The sequence below is a fragment of the Curcuma longa genome, chromosome 20 (genome assembly GCF_044706935.1).
Source record: "Curcuma longa cultivar G26 ecotype Majalengka, Jawa Barat chromosome 20, ITB_CL_G26_1.1, whole genome shotgun sequence".
Classification (NCBI taxonomy): Eukaryota; Viridiplantae; Streptophyta; class Magnoliopsida; order Zingiberales; family Zingiberaceae; genus Curcuma; species Curcuma longa.
Window position 1 is genome coordinate 4,496,703 of NC_133880.1, and position 14,893 is coordinate 4,511,595.

A 14,893-nucleotide genomic window follows, 5' to 3' on the forward strand; every position below is an offset into this window, starting at 1 on the left:
TGAAGACAAATCTAGGCCTTAAAAATAGGAATATTTTGATTAAAAAAAGTTTAATAAGACAGGAACTAAAATTGATTTTTTTTTTAAAAAAAAAGGCAATTTTCCTATTTTTTCCCACCCTAATAACAGGCACCGCCTATCTATTTTGTGATTGGACCAGGTTTCGTGTAACGTGGGCCCCTGCCGAAATAAACCTTGGCAAGTGATCAAGCCGCAGGCTGACAGGTAGCAAATGCCAATAACGCTACGGTTCCTGTTTGGCAACTCAACACGCACTTCTTAAAACGGCCGGTCATCCCGCCTCGATACCCTCAAAATCGGTGTCACTTCAGCCACAGGAAACAGATATGCACCGTCCAAAGCCATATCCACGTCATCTCATTTGACACCGTGCGATCACCATGACGTCGTTATTTTATCACGTTTCCTGGTCCCTGTCTCGATCGCCGCAGGGAAGCATGATGGTCCCTTCTGGCGCGGTCATATAGTCCCGATCGAAGCCGGCCCAAAAAACGCACATCGCCGGACCGATTCCGAGGTTCGCCGGCGCCGGCGTCGAGATGGCGCTGCCGTGCCTTAGCGTCACCCTCTCGCGCGATTGGTGCCACCGACGCGCTTTCCTCGCTGCTGGCCTCCGCCCTTCCGTGACCATCCTCGCCGACGGCGCCGCCATCCATTGTTGGGCCCCTGCGCGCCCGGACCCTTCTCGCCTCCCCCTCGTCCTCATCCACGGGTTCGGAGCCACCGCCATCTGGCAATGGTCCGACCACCTCCGCCCCCTTCGCCGGGCCGGATTCGACCTCTACGTGCCGGACCTCCTTTTCTTCGGCGCCTCCGAATCGCACGGACCCGACCGATCCGAGGCCTACCAAGCCCGGTGCGTCATGGCCACCATGGAGGAACACGGATTGCGGCGATTCGGCCTTGTCGGGGTGAGCTACGGAGGGTTCGTGGCGTACAAAATGGCGGCGTTGTTTCCGTCAGCGGTGGAGCGGGTGGTGCTCTGCTGCGCCGGCGTGTGCCTCGAGGAGAGGGATCTTGCCGAGGGCCTCTTTGTCGTGTCCAACCTGGATGACGCGGCAGAGATCCTGCTTCCCCAGCGGCCGGAGAAGCTACGCCAGCTCGTCCGATTGTCCTTCGTCCGTCCACCGCGCATAATGCCCTCTTGCTTCCTCCGGGACTACATACAGGTAGATGATCGATTCTGTTTCTCTTATGTTCCCTTCAAAATAGGGACGGATTCTGCTTTTCTTTTTTCTTTTTTTTTTTTGATCGAATCAACATTATCGATGTTCCTGTTCCCGATTGATTTCAAACCTCCTAATTCTGGTTTTTCTCATCGATATCGAGCATTTATTTCTCAATTTCTTCAAAGGTGATGTGCACAGATTATGCACGAGAGAAGGTCGAGTTACTCTATTCTTTAATCAACGAAAGAAAACACTCGGTCCTTCCAGAGATTACGCAGGTGATCATTCCCTTGTTCTCCTGGAGATTGTTCCATCTTATCTAAAGACAAACTGTTTATGATTATGTCAAAGATTTGTTGTTCTACATTGTAAGGTACCTGTTTAATTCTCTCTTTACAGCCAACCTTGATAGTTTGGGGTGAGCAAGATCGAATTTTTCCTTTAGAGCTGGGTCACAGACTAAAGAGGTAGAGTAAATTGATTCTCCCAGTCCCGTTCCAGAGTTTATACATGTTTCTAATGTGAAAATCTACAGACATTTAGGGGATAACGCTCAGCTCGTAGTCATCAGCAATGCTGGCCATGCTGTCAATCTCGAGAAGTCCAGAGAGTTTTGTGAGAATATTATCAGATTCTTTCATGGTTCTTCTGCCTACACTGACCAGAACGGACTGAAGGTACGAGTCTATATTTCTGGGGAAAGTAAGTTCAGTGACGATAGATCTTTATCGCAAAGAAATTTGGAATTCTTTCGTGAATTCGTTGCGTTGATTATCCTAAAATTTTGTTGTTTTATTGTAGGTCTAGTAAGATTGAAATGAGTTGGTCGCTTGTATCCATCTGCTGTTCTTCCCCGATTGTCCTCGAATTCTCGTGAAGATTCTGAAGAAAAAGCTGTCAATAATTTTTTAACGTTTATTCTCACAGTTGGAGTATTTGTCGAAATCTGGTTATACATGTCCATTTTAAAATGACATTTTAATTATTACCCAAAATTATGATAATTTGCAAGGTCTCATCGAGCTGTCAAATAATTGAGCAGGTAGACAGGCGTGTAGATCTTGTCTAGGTAGCGAAGAAGTGACGCGCCGCTTACCACCTCGCCGACACTGATAAGCGGACTCGACGAGAGCGTTCTCTTCTATTAATAGAACCCTTTTTCCGACCCAGGCGGCTCCCGCTTTCTCCGCCGTCGGGTTAGAAGTGAGAGTGCGAACGCGACGTTGGGGGAGGGAATGGCCGGCGGCGTGAGCGACAGGATAGACTACGTGTTCAAGGTGGTGCTGATCGGCGACTCGGCGGTCGGGAAGTCGCAGATCCTGGCGCGGTTTGCGCGGAACGAGTTCGCGCTCGACTCCAAGGCCACCATCGGGGTGGAGTTCCAGACGCGGACCCTCGTCATCCAGCACAAGAGCGTCAAGGCCCAGATCTGGGACACTGCCGGACAAGAGAGGTGTTATTTACTCGTAACTCACTTTTCGTCGTGCCGACTGCTTAGATCTAGTTTTTCTGTGTGATTGGCATCCGGCAGTTTTGGCTACTTGTTTCCATTTTGTCTCTTACGCTGTTGGATTTGGTTTTCTTTATCTGACACTTCGGGAAACGAATGTTTTCTTGCAATGACAATGAAGTGTGGGCGGTGAATTAGTTACGGTTTTGAAATTGGTTTTCAAATTTTGGGTTCTTTAAATCTCATAGGTTTTGATGGATGAATCTAAGCGGACAAAGTTATAAATTTATTTGATGAATCTTGTGTTCTTTAGTAGATGGTATTTGTTAGTTGATGAGATATCTTATTTCCTGTTCCACATTATCATTTTGTCAACATATTTATGGTTTGTGAATATCAAAATAACATTTGAATCATGGATGGTGAACTCCCTCGAATTGGCAGTCAGATCAGCTGAGTTGGATCAGGATCGTCCAATGTTGATCCAATTCCAAGTGAGAAATCCGACATCCCTCTGTGATTTGTGAAATCCCTATTAATCAAGAACAAGTTGGTATGAATTCGTGATTAGTAGTTGGTAATTGACTGAGATAGTGAAAAAATCAGCCTAATTGAAGCAAAATAGCCTGATACAGCTGAATTCTTTTGTTCCTACTTAGGAATCTTTCTTGACCGACATGGGTGGAGAGTGAAAATCTTTGAACGTATGGGTCATTGATTGTTGGTGATAGAAAAGAGGTTGGTGTACTTGATTTTTTAGAGAAACAAAACTCAAGGTGAGGGAGATTGACGATCATCAGAGGCAAATAGGATGGCAATGTGCACAGTCCGAAGATGGGTTGTGTACTGATATCAAGCATAAAGGATCTGTTGATATTTTCTTTGACACCTAATATTTACATAAAAACACTTTTGATCATCCTAATTTTCTTTCAAGTGCCAAGGAAATAATAAGACTTTCAGAAGTAAAATAAGGATTTCAATATTTCATCCTTAATCTTGAAACTCTTTTATGTAACACTTCTGACCTACAGTCAGATCAATATCTTTAAGGTGTGTTTGAGTTTTGTAAGCTTGTTTACTTCTAGAGGGTATCTAGAAGTATTTGATTTGGATTGGACTGTATCTTTGGCTAGAAGGTCTCTAGTAATGACAAGAGCTTGCCTAAGTCGACCTTGGTGAGTTGCAAGAAGTGAGCATGACCCCAGTGGTGTTTTTAGGTAAAGGGTTAAATGTCCAACTAGCTGGGGTATTTAGTTGAGGGCTACATTGACTGCTTTGAAGCTTGTCGTCTTAAGGAGTTGTAGCAATGTACCATTCTTATTTGTATAATTTAAAAGGTGGGATAATGGATTTTCAGAGGTGATACATCGAACACATCATAGGTCATGCAGTATAAGTGGAGACTCTGAATCACATCATATGATCTTGTTAGTGTTGTGATTTATTGTTTTTATTTATGTTGCATATACCACACTTTCATATTGATCTCATGCACACACTCTTATATTTAATATTTGCATTTGTGATTTGTGTTGTTCCAAGAATGCAAGATTAGTCTGCTCTAGGCAGATCATCACTCTACCAATAATCTGGATGTCCGCTCCCCTGTCCTATTAGTCAAGAAAGATTCAGGAGTGGGAATCAAAGAGATTGGACTAATCAAGTGGTATCACTCTAATCACAAATTTGTATCAATTTATCCTTGACTAATCAAGTTCCACAAATCTTAGAGGGGTGATTGTTTTCTTGATCAGAATTGTTGCCGATCTTGATCCAACTTAGCCAAACCATACTGGAATTAGCCGAGTTTGTCATTCATTGTATACACAGGCACAGCCATACATTTACTACTGTTGGAGCAACTTTGTTGATTGAGGCTAGTGCCATATAAACAAGATACAACTATCTTGTTATCAACTCTACTTCAAACAGTGACAATTTCTTAGTCATGGATCCCACTTCATGCACATCCCTTCAGAACATCCATTCAATGCAAGAGAAGCTATATCCGCAATATTCGGAGTGGATCGTTTATGTTCCAGCCATGAGTAATTGCCTTGCATTATATCCATGACTGCCATTGCCTTCAGATGCATGTTTCCCTACAGCATGATTTAGGTTCTTGACATTCATTAATTGTATACTGGTTCTGATCCTTGTATGCTATTGCAATAGCTCAGTTTAATTAATGACAAAATGATTTGGTGCTTCGTATGCTTGCTTGGACTGCAATCTGATGAATAATTTGCTGATAAAATTGTCAGGTATAGAGCTGTCACTAGTGCATACTACAGAGGTGCAGTTGGGGCGATGCTGGTCTACGATATTACCCGGAGCCAAAGCTTCGATCACATTCCTCGGTGGCTCGAGGAGCTGCGTAGCCACGCTGACAGGAACATCGTGATCATGTTAGTAGGCAACAAAACCGATCTCAAGGACCAGCGAGCAGTAACAACAGAACATGCTCTAGAATTTGCACAGAAGGAAAACCTCTTCTTCCTAGAAACATCCGCACTCGAGGCTACCAACGTCGAGACCGCCTTCCAGACAGTGCTCGCCGAGATCTTCAACATTGTCAACAAGAAAAACCTAACTTCAGAGCCTCAAAACAGCAATGGCACGTCGACCCTGCCCGGCAAGAAGATTATCATGCCTGGGCCAGCTCAGGAGATACCGAAGAACAAGGCGTGCTGTATGAGTTCCTAAAATATGGGTCGTCTCATTTATTGGTGACTGTAAATTCGATTCATTCATGAGTTCCAATCGCAGCTGCGATGTCTCTGAATTGGTTTCGCGTTAAGGGATCGACTTTTGAACTTGGAAAGAAATTGATTTGGTTTGTATTGTTTTGGTTGTCGAAAGTGATTTGGCACCAAAATATAAGCATATGATAATTGCTTATATTAATAATAATACATTTAAGTTTATTTGTTAATTTTCGTATAATCTATTTATAAGTCATTTTAATTAAATACATCATCTCCATCCGTATAATCCATTTATAATTCATCACTATTCTAATTTGTCATTCATTAACTTAACAAGTATACGAAATTGTAAAATTTTCGAGGCATAACCGAGTTAGTTATGACGAAATAGATTTGTAAAAGAGGATAAGAATTTGAATTTTGATAAAGTTGTTGTGAGATCGATCGTGTGAGATTGTTAGGATGATAAATTTCATCTTTTATAAAAAAATATATATATAAAATTGTACGTCTTCTTTCAAAAAGGTTAAATCATCTAGAAGAATAAAAAAGTGTATATATAATCATAATAATTGTAGCATGGATAATAAAATATTAGTTGTAAATACACATGAGTTAATTGAGGTCGACCGGTGTTACCGGTCAAAATCATCCACCTCACAACAGATTGCATTGCCATTGCCATGCATATATATTTTGATCATGTAACTTTTACGCAAGCTTAAACAATTAAAAGAAAAATGATTAGTGTAATGAGTTACGACGATTGAGTGATTAAAATAAGGAGAGATTGCTGGGATATCGATCGATGTGGTTGTAACAATCCATTTGGTCGAGTCCGGGGGTTGCAGCTAAATCCTCCCTGCAAATCGTTTACCAAACTAACCAAATTAATATCTTAATTTCATCTACCCACTCAGTATATTTTATCCGTACTATATATTATTGTCTTTTTAATTTTGCTTAAACAAAAAAAATTCTTAATTTTGAGGTAAAGTAATAATTAATTAATTGATATATTCATATAAATATATAAGATAAAATATTAATAATAATAAATATTAATTGTCAATATTTATTATTCTTTTATTTTATAAAAAAGATGAAATTAGCCACTTCAACAGTTCTACGCGGTTGATTCCATATCATTTATGAGAAGATAAATTAAAAAATTATAATTAATTATGATAAAAGAGAATATTATTTCAATAAGTCTTGATCTTGACACTTATATTGGATGGCCCAGCCTCTCTTTTCAATTTTTTTTCTTTCTCATTTTCTTCCTTTCCTCTCCTACCTTTCCTTCCTTCCATCTCTAATTAATTCCCCTCCTCTCTCTCTCTCTCTTCTTCTTCTTCTTCTTCTTCTTCTGTCGTTCATGGATTCTACTAACAGCGGAAGCAACCAGAGCTCCAGCAGCGGCGACAACGAGGAGTTTGACGACGACGCCGTCGGCTCACGAGCTGACCTCTCCTCCTTCTTAAACCTCCTTCCGCCTCATCCACCGCCTCCGGGCAATACTTCTTCCTCGTCTTCCATCTTTGACTCCTTCTCGCCTTACTTCACGCCCTTCCCCTTCCCCTTCCCGCCCCAGCCGGAGGCAGCACCCCTCTCGCTCGACGCCTCGGCCGCCTGGAGCTCTGTCCCTCCTCCTCCTCCTTCCCCTCCCCCTCCGCCTCTGCTGTTCTCCGCTTCGGCGCCTTCTGCCGCCGCTCCGTCGCAACCGCCGCCGCCGCGAGGGGCCAAGAAGCGGACTAGAGCCTCCCGGCGGGCGCCGACCACCGTCATCAACACCGAGGCCTCCAACTTCCGCACCATGGTGCAGCAGTTCACCGGCTTCCCCACTCCCTCCTTCGCCACCGCAGCCGCGCCCTTCCCCGCCCGCCCTCGCCTCGACCTCTTCGGCGCCGCGGCCGCCGGAGTCGTCCCCCCTTTCCTCCTCCGGCCATCCGCCCACAACATGATCCCCTCTCCGCTCTCCTCCTCCTCCGTCGCCTCCCTCTTCGACCGCACCATCTCCCGCCCGAGTCATCTCGCGACCACCGTCAGTGCAACTGCCGATTCCTCCAACTCCGTCCCTCCCAAGTACCACGATCACGACAAGTTCAACCTATCGCTCTTCGACGACGACATGCAAAGCGGAGCAGCAGCCAGGTTCGACGCGCCGCCGCCGCCGCCGTTCCTCCAGCCGCCGCGATCACAAATGGCGCCGCTGCCGCAGTTCCCCACTGACAGCGGCGCCATGAATCCTGAATGGGACGTGGAAGAAGAGCAAGCCGTGGAGCACAACACAGATCCAGCTCCTTCCAAGATCCTCATCAGAAACTTTCAGAATAACCAGAGCTAGCTATCCATAATCAAGAATCAGACAATATTGAAGAAGAAGAAGAAGAAGAAGAAGAAGAAGAAGAAGAAGATAAAAAGTAGCATGTGATGTGAATATGTGGTGGAGGAGGAAGAGAAGAAGAAATTGGTGTTTGCAATTCCACTCATTGATCACATCCATCAGTTTTCATCATCATCATCATCATCATCATCAAATTGGTAAACATTTCAAGTAATTCATCATAAAAGAAAATGTGTAGAATTGTGTCTTTGTTCGATCAATTCTATGAATAGTCTTCCTTTTGTTCCCTCAAGTCTTTGTCATATATAATGCCATGCATGCTAAGCTTTATTATCCAAATAATTAATGTTACATAAGTAATAATTTTTAGAATGAGATTTCTTTAATTAAGACATGAATGGTAATTTTTAGAATACCATTTTTAAATTCTTAAATCTAAATTTTCATCCATTAATTGGAAAAACAAACCCCTATCCCTATTTTAAAAAAAAAACTCAAGAGTGTCATTTCATCAAGATTAATAGTCAAGGAAAAATATTTTATACTCACATTGCATGGATTTACATTCATCATAATTCCTTAAATTTGAGGTAATGTAGATTGGCTATTTTGCCTTTCAAAAATTAAATATTCATAAAGTTAATATATATGTTAGGTGAATTAATATATTAGGGGAAAATTAACCATTTTAATTTAGTGTATCTATTTGTATCTATTAATTTTATAATATTTTTTGTTAATTTTCTACATATTTCTTTTTATTAATTAACTACAAAGTCTTGGGATATTTTTTTAGCATATGGAAAATCCATCTACTTGATTATCATTTTAATGGATACTACTATACACTTCAAATAGATTAAATAAGGCCCCGAGTATGATATGATAGAAATTACAGTTGACAACAAACCATGATCCAAAGTCATACAAGTTGTCGTTGGCTGAATAAAGACAGTAAGGTAACAGTAGGCAGACGATACCTCATATTTTTTTCAATTGACAACAAATATTTTGATAATGTTTGGTATGATGTGGTAACCATAGATGCATGTCATGTATTATTGAGGAGATCTTACCAGTATGATCATAGTGTTATCTACGATGGATGGAAGAATATTTACACCCTTCACATCAAAGAGAAGAAGATTATGTTGGCGTCATGGCGGGAAGGAACCATTCTAATTTCGGTAGTCAAAATTATTAGGGTTTGTTTGAGATCTATTTACACGTCTATTTAATTATTTTTGAGAGACTTTTTTATTATTGAATATTTTTTTTGTCAAAAACCTAGATACGGTTGTGATTTTTTTTGTCTAATCTTGTTTTCTCCACAATTCCTCTTTCCTTTATATATATATATATATATAGGCACACCTAATTAAAGTCAGACTTGAATAGTAGTGTTCATGAATTTGTAAAATTTAATTTTTTATTGGCTATTGTGAAATATTTGGTTAACTTATCATTATACTAATTTCACTATCACGAAGATAATATTTCAAAATTTAGATCCATAAAGCATAAAGAAATTCTTCATTGCTATTATGGTTTTTTCTATGCTACTTTTATCAAAATGATCAACACAATAGCTTGTAGAGATTACTAAAAGTTATTCATATAATAAATCAAATGCTTGCTTCTTTATTTTTTTCATTTTGTTCAAAAAGAATGAAGATGTATATATTAGTTGATATATATCTTAGTTTGGATTGGTAGTTAAATGCAAATTGATCTTTTGTGCCACAAATATTTTAGCTTTCCTAAAGCTTCTTTTCAAATGAAAAATGTAAAATTTGTTATCTTTAAGTTGATGTGTCATCGAGCATCAGGCAGAAATGTGTAAAATTTAATCTTAATATTGCATATTCATAATAGTTTACAAAGTTATAGGACAATTAAGGCTCAACACCCACAATGCACTAGAAAAAACAAAGAAAAATTAAAAACAAAAGAATTAACTTTTATCAAACTACATCATGTGGGCATTAGTCTCTTCATCTCTTGTCCTTCTTCACTTGGAAGCAACATGAAGCTTGTCTGTCTGAAGTTTTGTTTCCATGCATCTTCTCTTCCTTGGTTTATCAGAGACATGGGAAATCCCATTGCAAGAGTATGGAAATTCAGTTTCAGTTGGCAAAGAAGGATCATCCACTCTGTTCATTCTAATACCATTCTCCTCTGTTTTATCATCTAAGATCTTTCTCCTTTTTGATCTAGTGGATTCAGTAGAAGTGCCTTCATCCAACTGCTGCATGCCAGTAAATTTGTCTGCCATGTTAGTCAATTCCTCAGCAGCCTTTACGGCCTGGACTCTAATTGGACATACACCACTAGGGGAAAAAATGATGGAACATTTCTTTGTTTTAATTTTACATAACTACTGAATATTTAACCCATTAGAAAGTTAACATGAAGTTATCATGGCAAGTGTGTATGAATAACTTTCTCAAGCAACAAAGGAAATGTTTGACACCATAAATCTGAATCTTCTTCACATTTTACTGATGATTCATTAGATTTAAGTCCATAATGTTCAAAGGTAAAAAAAAATCAAATCAACTTGTGTGGATAAAATATACAGTTTGATGGGGGAAAAAAAGAAGAAAACTTACTTCAGGAATGACCCAAAGTGATAGTTGAGCATATAGAAGATCTATGGAAACTCCATTGAGCTTAAACTTCATTACAGGGACATAAGCATCTGGAATAGGGTGCAGTTCTGTCACTTCTGGCATCTCAAACAGCATGTTATGCAGTTCTTTGAAGAAATCTTCCTGCAATAAGATTCAAAAATTGGTTGTAGATACAAGTGCTTATTTCAAATCAATAGCAAATGCTGATGTCGAAGAAAGTGAAAAGGAAAAAAAAACAACAATGTCTAAAGATAGATAGCAATATATCAATGTTACTTCTCTTGTAGCATATATCGTGGACCCACACACAAAATGTCTATGCCCGCACCAGGCCCGTAATTAGCGGCAATAAGACCGCTAATCGAAATTTCGATGTTAGTAAATTAATTAATTGTATTTCTAATCTTCCCTCCAAAAATGGTGGGTTTAGGGTTTAGAGTATAACACACAAGAATGATATTGTAGATGAAATTTTAGGTTAATTACGTCCCTAAATCGAGGCTAAGAGTAAGAACAAGGACCTCAAGAATTTAATGAAACTATTAGCTAGTGTTACTTCAAGAATACTTGTTCATGATTAATCTTAAGCTCGATATTGAAAATGAATGACTAAAAGTTAGTCAAGTTCAACTCGTCTTGGATATATTTGTCATTCAAATTTAGAATAACTATTTCAATGTAATGAATATTCGCAAGTCATTTTTACAATTAAACTTTGGAATATGCTTATTCTCTAAGATTTTCTAGGAATAAATCCAGTAGGTAGTTCATTAATTAAACAAAAATATATCTTAATTAATTAGGTTGTTTGGATTAACAACACTTGCTGATAATTCGATCAACATTCGACGGCATCTATCATCGATCACTCAACATCTTAAAGTCCAACTTGCTCAAGAAATAACTCTATAAACACTAGCATGGCATGTGCATTAAACACCAACCGGAAAGAATATGAGCAAGGTGTAATCTCTTGGATATTGTAAAGTTACAATTGGAAAGAAATTAAAGGGGAAAACAAAAGAAGAAGAAGACTATGGGAAGGGAAGCACATGGATGATGTCTGCTAAAAGCCTTTTCTCCAAGGTGGCAAGTTGATCTTGAAGTGATCAAGGGAATGGAAGGGTTGGAAAGCTAAGGCGATTGAGCACTTGGTGTGATGTCGATATCTTCAAGTCATTCTTCCATTGGAAGTTGATTCCATCTTCTATGCCTTCATAAGATTTTGCGAGTTGTGAATAATAGCAAATGGCTTGCTCATCATCTAATAATTGGGGCAAAAAGAGCCCCATGTACTCTGAAAGGGAGTAAATCATGAAGGATTACGCCCTAGTACAATGGTCCCTTTGTATGAGGGAGGTCGGACATCAAGACCTAGTATGAGTATCAGCATCAGGCTCAACTTTTCCTCCTCCCTTCCTGTAAATCCATCTTTTTCAGATCCCAACTCCATCCGAGTCAACTCGGTCAAACTCATTCCTGCCTCAAAATCCAATCTTTTCTTGGACGTCGATCTCAAAATTTCAACTTGCATCGACTACTCGTACGAGAGGGATCCGGTTTTGCAGTGCTATCAATGGGGTGCACGATCTCGAAGCGAGCTCGGAGTGATCGCGGGCGGGGGCGGCCGCTGTGGCCTCAATTCTTCAGCTCTGGCTAGAAGCCAGTCGTTGCCCCTCGAACTGCAAAACGGACCTCTCTACTACAATTGCGAAGGCCAAACATTGGTCGGAAAAGATGGGCAAAAGAATCCCGAAGAAGCAGAGGGCGAGAACGCCCAACGACCCGGAGGCCATCGACGCCTCAACGCTCATGGCCGGACCGGCAGAGGTTGCCGCCACTCGCTTCTCCGTCACGGCCGTCGTCGACCGCCACTCCTTTCCCTTCCACCCGATTCATGACTCCCAAACCGTGCTCGAATCGGTCCAAAGCCGACCATCTGGAGTGCGGGCGATACTTTTCAATCCCTGCTCTGGAAGCCAGCGGCGGCGAAGAACGACGAGAACGGAGTCGGCGCCGCCGATTTCGATCCTGAGGTCAGAAAAGCCATGGAGGAGCTCTCGCCACAGCACCCCTGCTTGCTCCGGTCGCCGGACTGGTGCACTCTTCTCTTCCAAGAACGGATCGATCCCAAGAAGGCCAATCCGCAGCCATGCAAGGCCGCGGAGCAGGGGAAGGTGGTGCTCTACTTCACCAGCCTCCGCAGCGTGAGGAAGACGTACGAGGACTGCTTCCTCGTGCGCATGATCTTGAAAAGCTACAGCGTCCTCGTCGACGAGCGGGACGTGTCGATGGACCAAGGATTCAGGGAGGAGCTCCGTGTCGTGATGACTGAAGCAGGGGTGAAGCAGAGAAAGGAGAGTTTGCTGCCGGCAGTATTCGCGAACGCAGTGTACTTGGGGGGAGTGGAAGAGGTGCGGCGTATGCACGAGGACGGGGATCTGATGAAAGTGTTGGCGGGGTGCCAGATGGTGGCCGCCGGAGAGGGGAGTCGACCGTGCGAGGGGTGCGGAGATATAAGGTTTGTGGTCTGCGAGAAGTGTTCGGGGATCTGCAAGGTGCATTCGGCCGTGACGGAGGCGGTGAAGATGGAGGACGTAGGCGGCGGTTTCCGGCGTTGTGTGGTGTGCAATGAGAATGGATTGGTGGGTTGCCCTGTTTGCTGTCGTTGATGAGTTGGCGATGTGATTCATCAAGTATTCGAGTGAAACAGAGGGATTTGGATGGCAATTTTAGTTGTGTTTTTTTTTTTACTTTTTATTTTATTTTATTTTCTTTAATATTGAAAATTAAATAGGAGAATTCTTTTCTTCATTAATTGTATTTTTATTTCAAGGGTGGTGATTTGGTGATGTAGTATTTTTGTGTTAAAACTTAAAATCTGTTTGATTTGCCTACTAATGAACTTGGTTGATGGGAACTTGCTCTGTAATAGTGTAGTTTAACATTAATTTCATGAGGTCTTTTGGAATTTTATACTTCTCTTGATTTGGCTCCAGATTTAATTGGATTCAATTTGTCACCTGTACATTTCTTTGAAATATTTCTTTAACAAACTATTTCATCTTTAACAAACTATTTCATCAGGGGGGATTTAGCAACAATTCCACTTGTTACACCTAAAATTCACCAAAAAAATACAACTCATTCTACAGTGGTTAACTGGTCATTCATGGTTCCGAACAATAAAAGTTGTACAATACATGAATGACAAACAGGGAAAGGATAGCTAAAGTTGCAATTTCTTATTAGAACAACAATTTATCAAAAACAATTTCTTCCTAGAACAACAGATGGAATATAGTAGGGTATCTTGCAACTGCTAGTGAATCCGAAGGGAATGGAAAAGAAAGATCATGAGAATGGGAGGAAAAAAACTTCACCATGAAACAGATTTATTTTTTGTGCCATCATGATCCAGGATGTGAGAGAGGTTTCTAGCTGGATCGAATTGGGAAAATACAAAAATAGCCAAGAACAGAAAAAGGTTTCAGTATCTTTCATCTACTGAGCGAAAATGTTCCAGTGGTGATCTGATGGCAGGCTCTCTTTCAGCTTTTCAAGCCTCCTGAGAATCTGAATAAAGGTTGGCCTCGTGTTCATATCAGTGGCCCAGCATTGCACAGTCAAGCTGCAAAAATCACATGCCAAATTATGGGTGTTATAATTACGAGCAAATGGTAGAGGAATGACTTATTTGTGGAAAGGGTTTCAACACTTACTCCCTCAGTTCCTGGACATATCCTTTATTATGGAACAACGGAAGGTTTCCCTCTGCGACAAGCTTAGCAGCTTCATACGGTTTCTGGGCTGAAAATGGAGGAACACCTTCCAGCATCTGAATAAACAATCAAGAATTTTTTAAAGATAGATCCAAACATAGAAAATTCACCAAATTGCTACTCAGAAATATGCATACCTCATATAATATCATCGCAAAAGAGAAAACATCAACTTTCTTATCATATTTTCTGTGCTTGAATACTTCCGGAGCCATGTATCTATCTAGTTATTTGAATAGAAATCAGAAGATAACTAAATCCACCTGAAATCGGTGTTGGATTGATAAACTAAAATTTTCACTCACAGCTGCCAGTTTCTCCAGTCATTTTGTACACATCATGCAAATGTTGTACTCTGATCAGCTTGCTCAGTCCAAAATCCCCAACCTTTAAATGTTCCGCATTTGTATTGACAAATGGGGAAATTTTCTTCAAATGCATTCAAATCAGGTATATGGGGTTCTCAGGTATAGTTCTGAGAATTTGGAGAGTAAATAAGGAAGTTATTTAGCTCCAAAGAAAGTGATTAAGTTGTAGTCGTGGATAATTGCAAAAGAAGATATACCTGGCCATATCTAGGGCAAAGTTAACAGCCAAAGATGGACTAAGTGGACCTTTGTCCTCTAGGAACTGATGAAGATCACCCTGAATGACAAAAAGAATGAAATTCACTCAGCAAACAAGATGATCTTACTATCCCTTCTGAGAGGAGGAAAAAAGCCAGCTAATCATTTTCAGACCCCTCCCAGAAATTCGGTGACTAACATCAAGGGTTTCCTA

At 40.8% G+C, this 14,893-nt stretch overlaps 3 protein-coding genes and 2 pseudogenes across 3 annotated transcripts; 4 read left to right on the forward strand and 1 right to left on the reverse strand.

Annotated features, from left to right (window-relative positions):
* Positions 1–549: 549 nt before the first annotated feature.
* Positions 550–2,080, forward strand: LOC141813117 (uncharacterized). Its single transcript, XM_074701021.1, has 5 exons — positions 550–1,190; positions 1,376–1,468; positions 1,590–1,657; positions 1,726–1,867; positions 1,992–2,080. The coding sequence occupies exons 1-5, from the start codon at positions 561–563 to the stop codon at positions 1,995–1,997; spliced, it is 939 nt and encodes a 312-aa protein (XP_074557122.1). The 5' UTR covers positions 550–560; the 3' UTR covers positions 1,998–2,080.
* Positions 2,081–2,340: 260 nt separating this feature from the next.
* LOC141813120 (ras-related protein Rab11D-like) lies at positions 2,341–5,496 on the forward strand. The gene is made up of 2 exons (XM_074701023.1): positions 2,341–2,643; positions 4,908–5,496. Exons 1-2 carry the CDS (start codon positions 2,426–2,428, stop codon positions 5,347–5,349), a joined length of 660 nt encoding a protein of 219 aa, XP_074557124.1. The 5' UTR covers positions 2,341–2,425; the 3' UTR covers positions 5,350–5,496.
* Positions 5,497–6,727: 1,231 nt separating this feature from the next.
* On the forward strand, positions 6,728–8,004 carry LOC141813989 (uncharacterized). The gene has a single exon (XM_074701991.1). It carries the CDS (start codon positions 6,730–6,732, stop codon positions 7,696–7,698), a length of 969 nt encoding a protein of 322 aa, XP_074558092.1. The 5' UTR covers positions 6,728–6,729; the 3' UTR covers positions 7,699–8,004.
* Positions 8,005–11,668: 3,664 nt separating this feature from the next.
* Positions 11,669–13,003, forward strand: LOC141813610 (uncharacterized protein At3g28850-like; annotated as a pseudogene).
* Positions 13,004–13,573: 570 nt separating this feature from the next.
* On the reverse strand, positions 13,574–14,880 carry LOC141814003 (serine/threonine-protein kinase VIK-like; annotated as a pseudogene).
* Between the last annotated feature and the right edge of the window lie 13 nt (positions 14,881–14,893).

Excerpts from the sequence above, each read along its gene's own strand:
- LOC141813989 (XM_074701991.1), top strand. The coding sequence starts at position 6,730 with ATGGATTCTACTAACAGCGGAAGCAACCAGAGCTCCAGCAGCGGCGAC.
- LOC141813120 (XM_074701023.1), top strand. The coding sequence starts at position 2,426 with ATGGCCGGCGGCGTGAGCGACAGGATAGACTACGTGTTCAAGGTGGTG. Across the intron at positions 2,644-4,907 it reads GACACTGCCGGACAAGAGAG|GTATAGAGCTGTCACTAGTG; the intron begins GTGTTATTTACT and ends TAAAATTGTCAG.
- LOC141813117 (XM_074701021.1), top strand. The coding sequence starts at position 561 with ATGGCGCTGCCGTGCCTTAGCGTCACCCTCTCGCGCGATTGGTGCCAC. Across the intron at positions 1,191-1,375 it reads TCCTCCGGGACTACATACAG|GTGATGTGCACAGATTATGC; the intron begins GTAGATGATCGA and ends ATTTCTTCAAAG. Across the intron at positions 1,469-1,589 it reads TCCTTCCAGAGATTACGCAG|CCAACCTTGATAGTTTGGGG; the intron begins GTGATCATTCCC and ends CTCTCTTTACAG.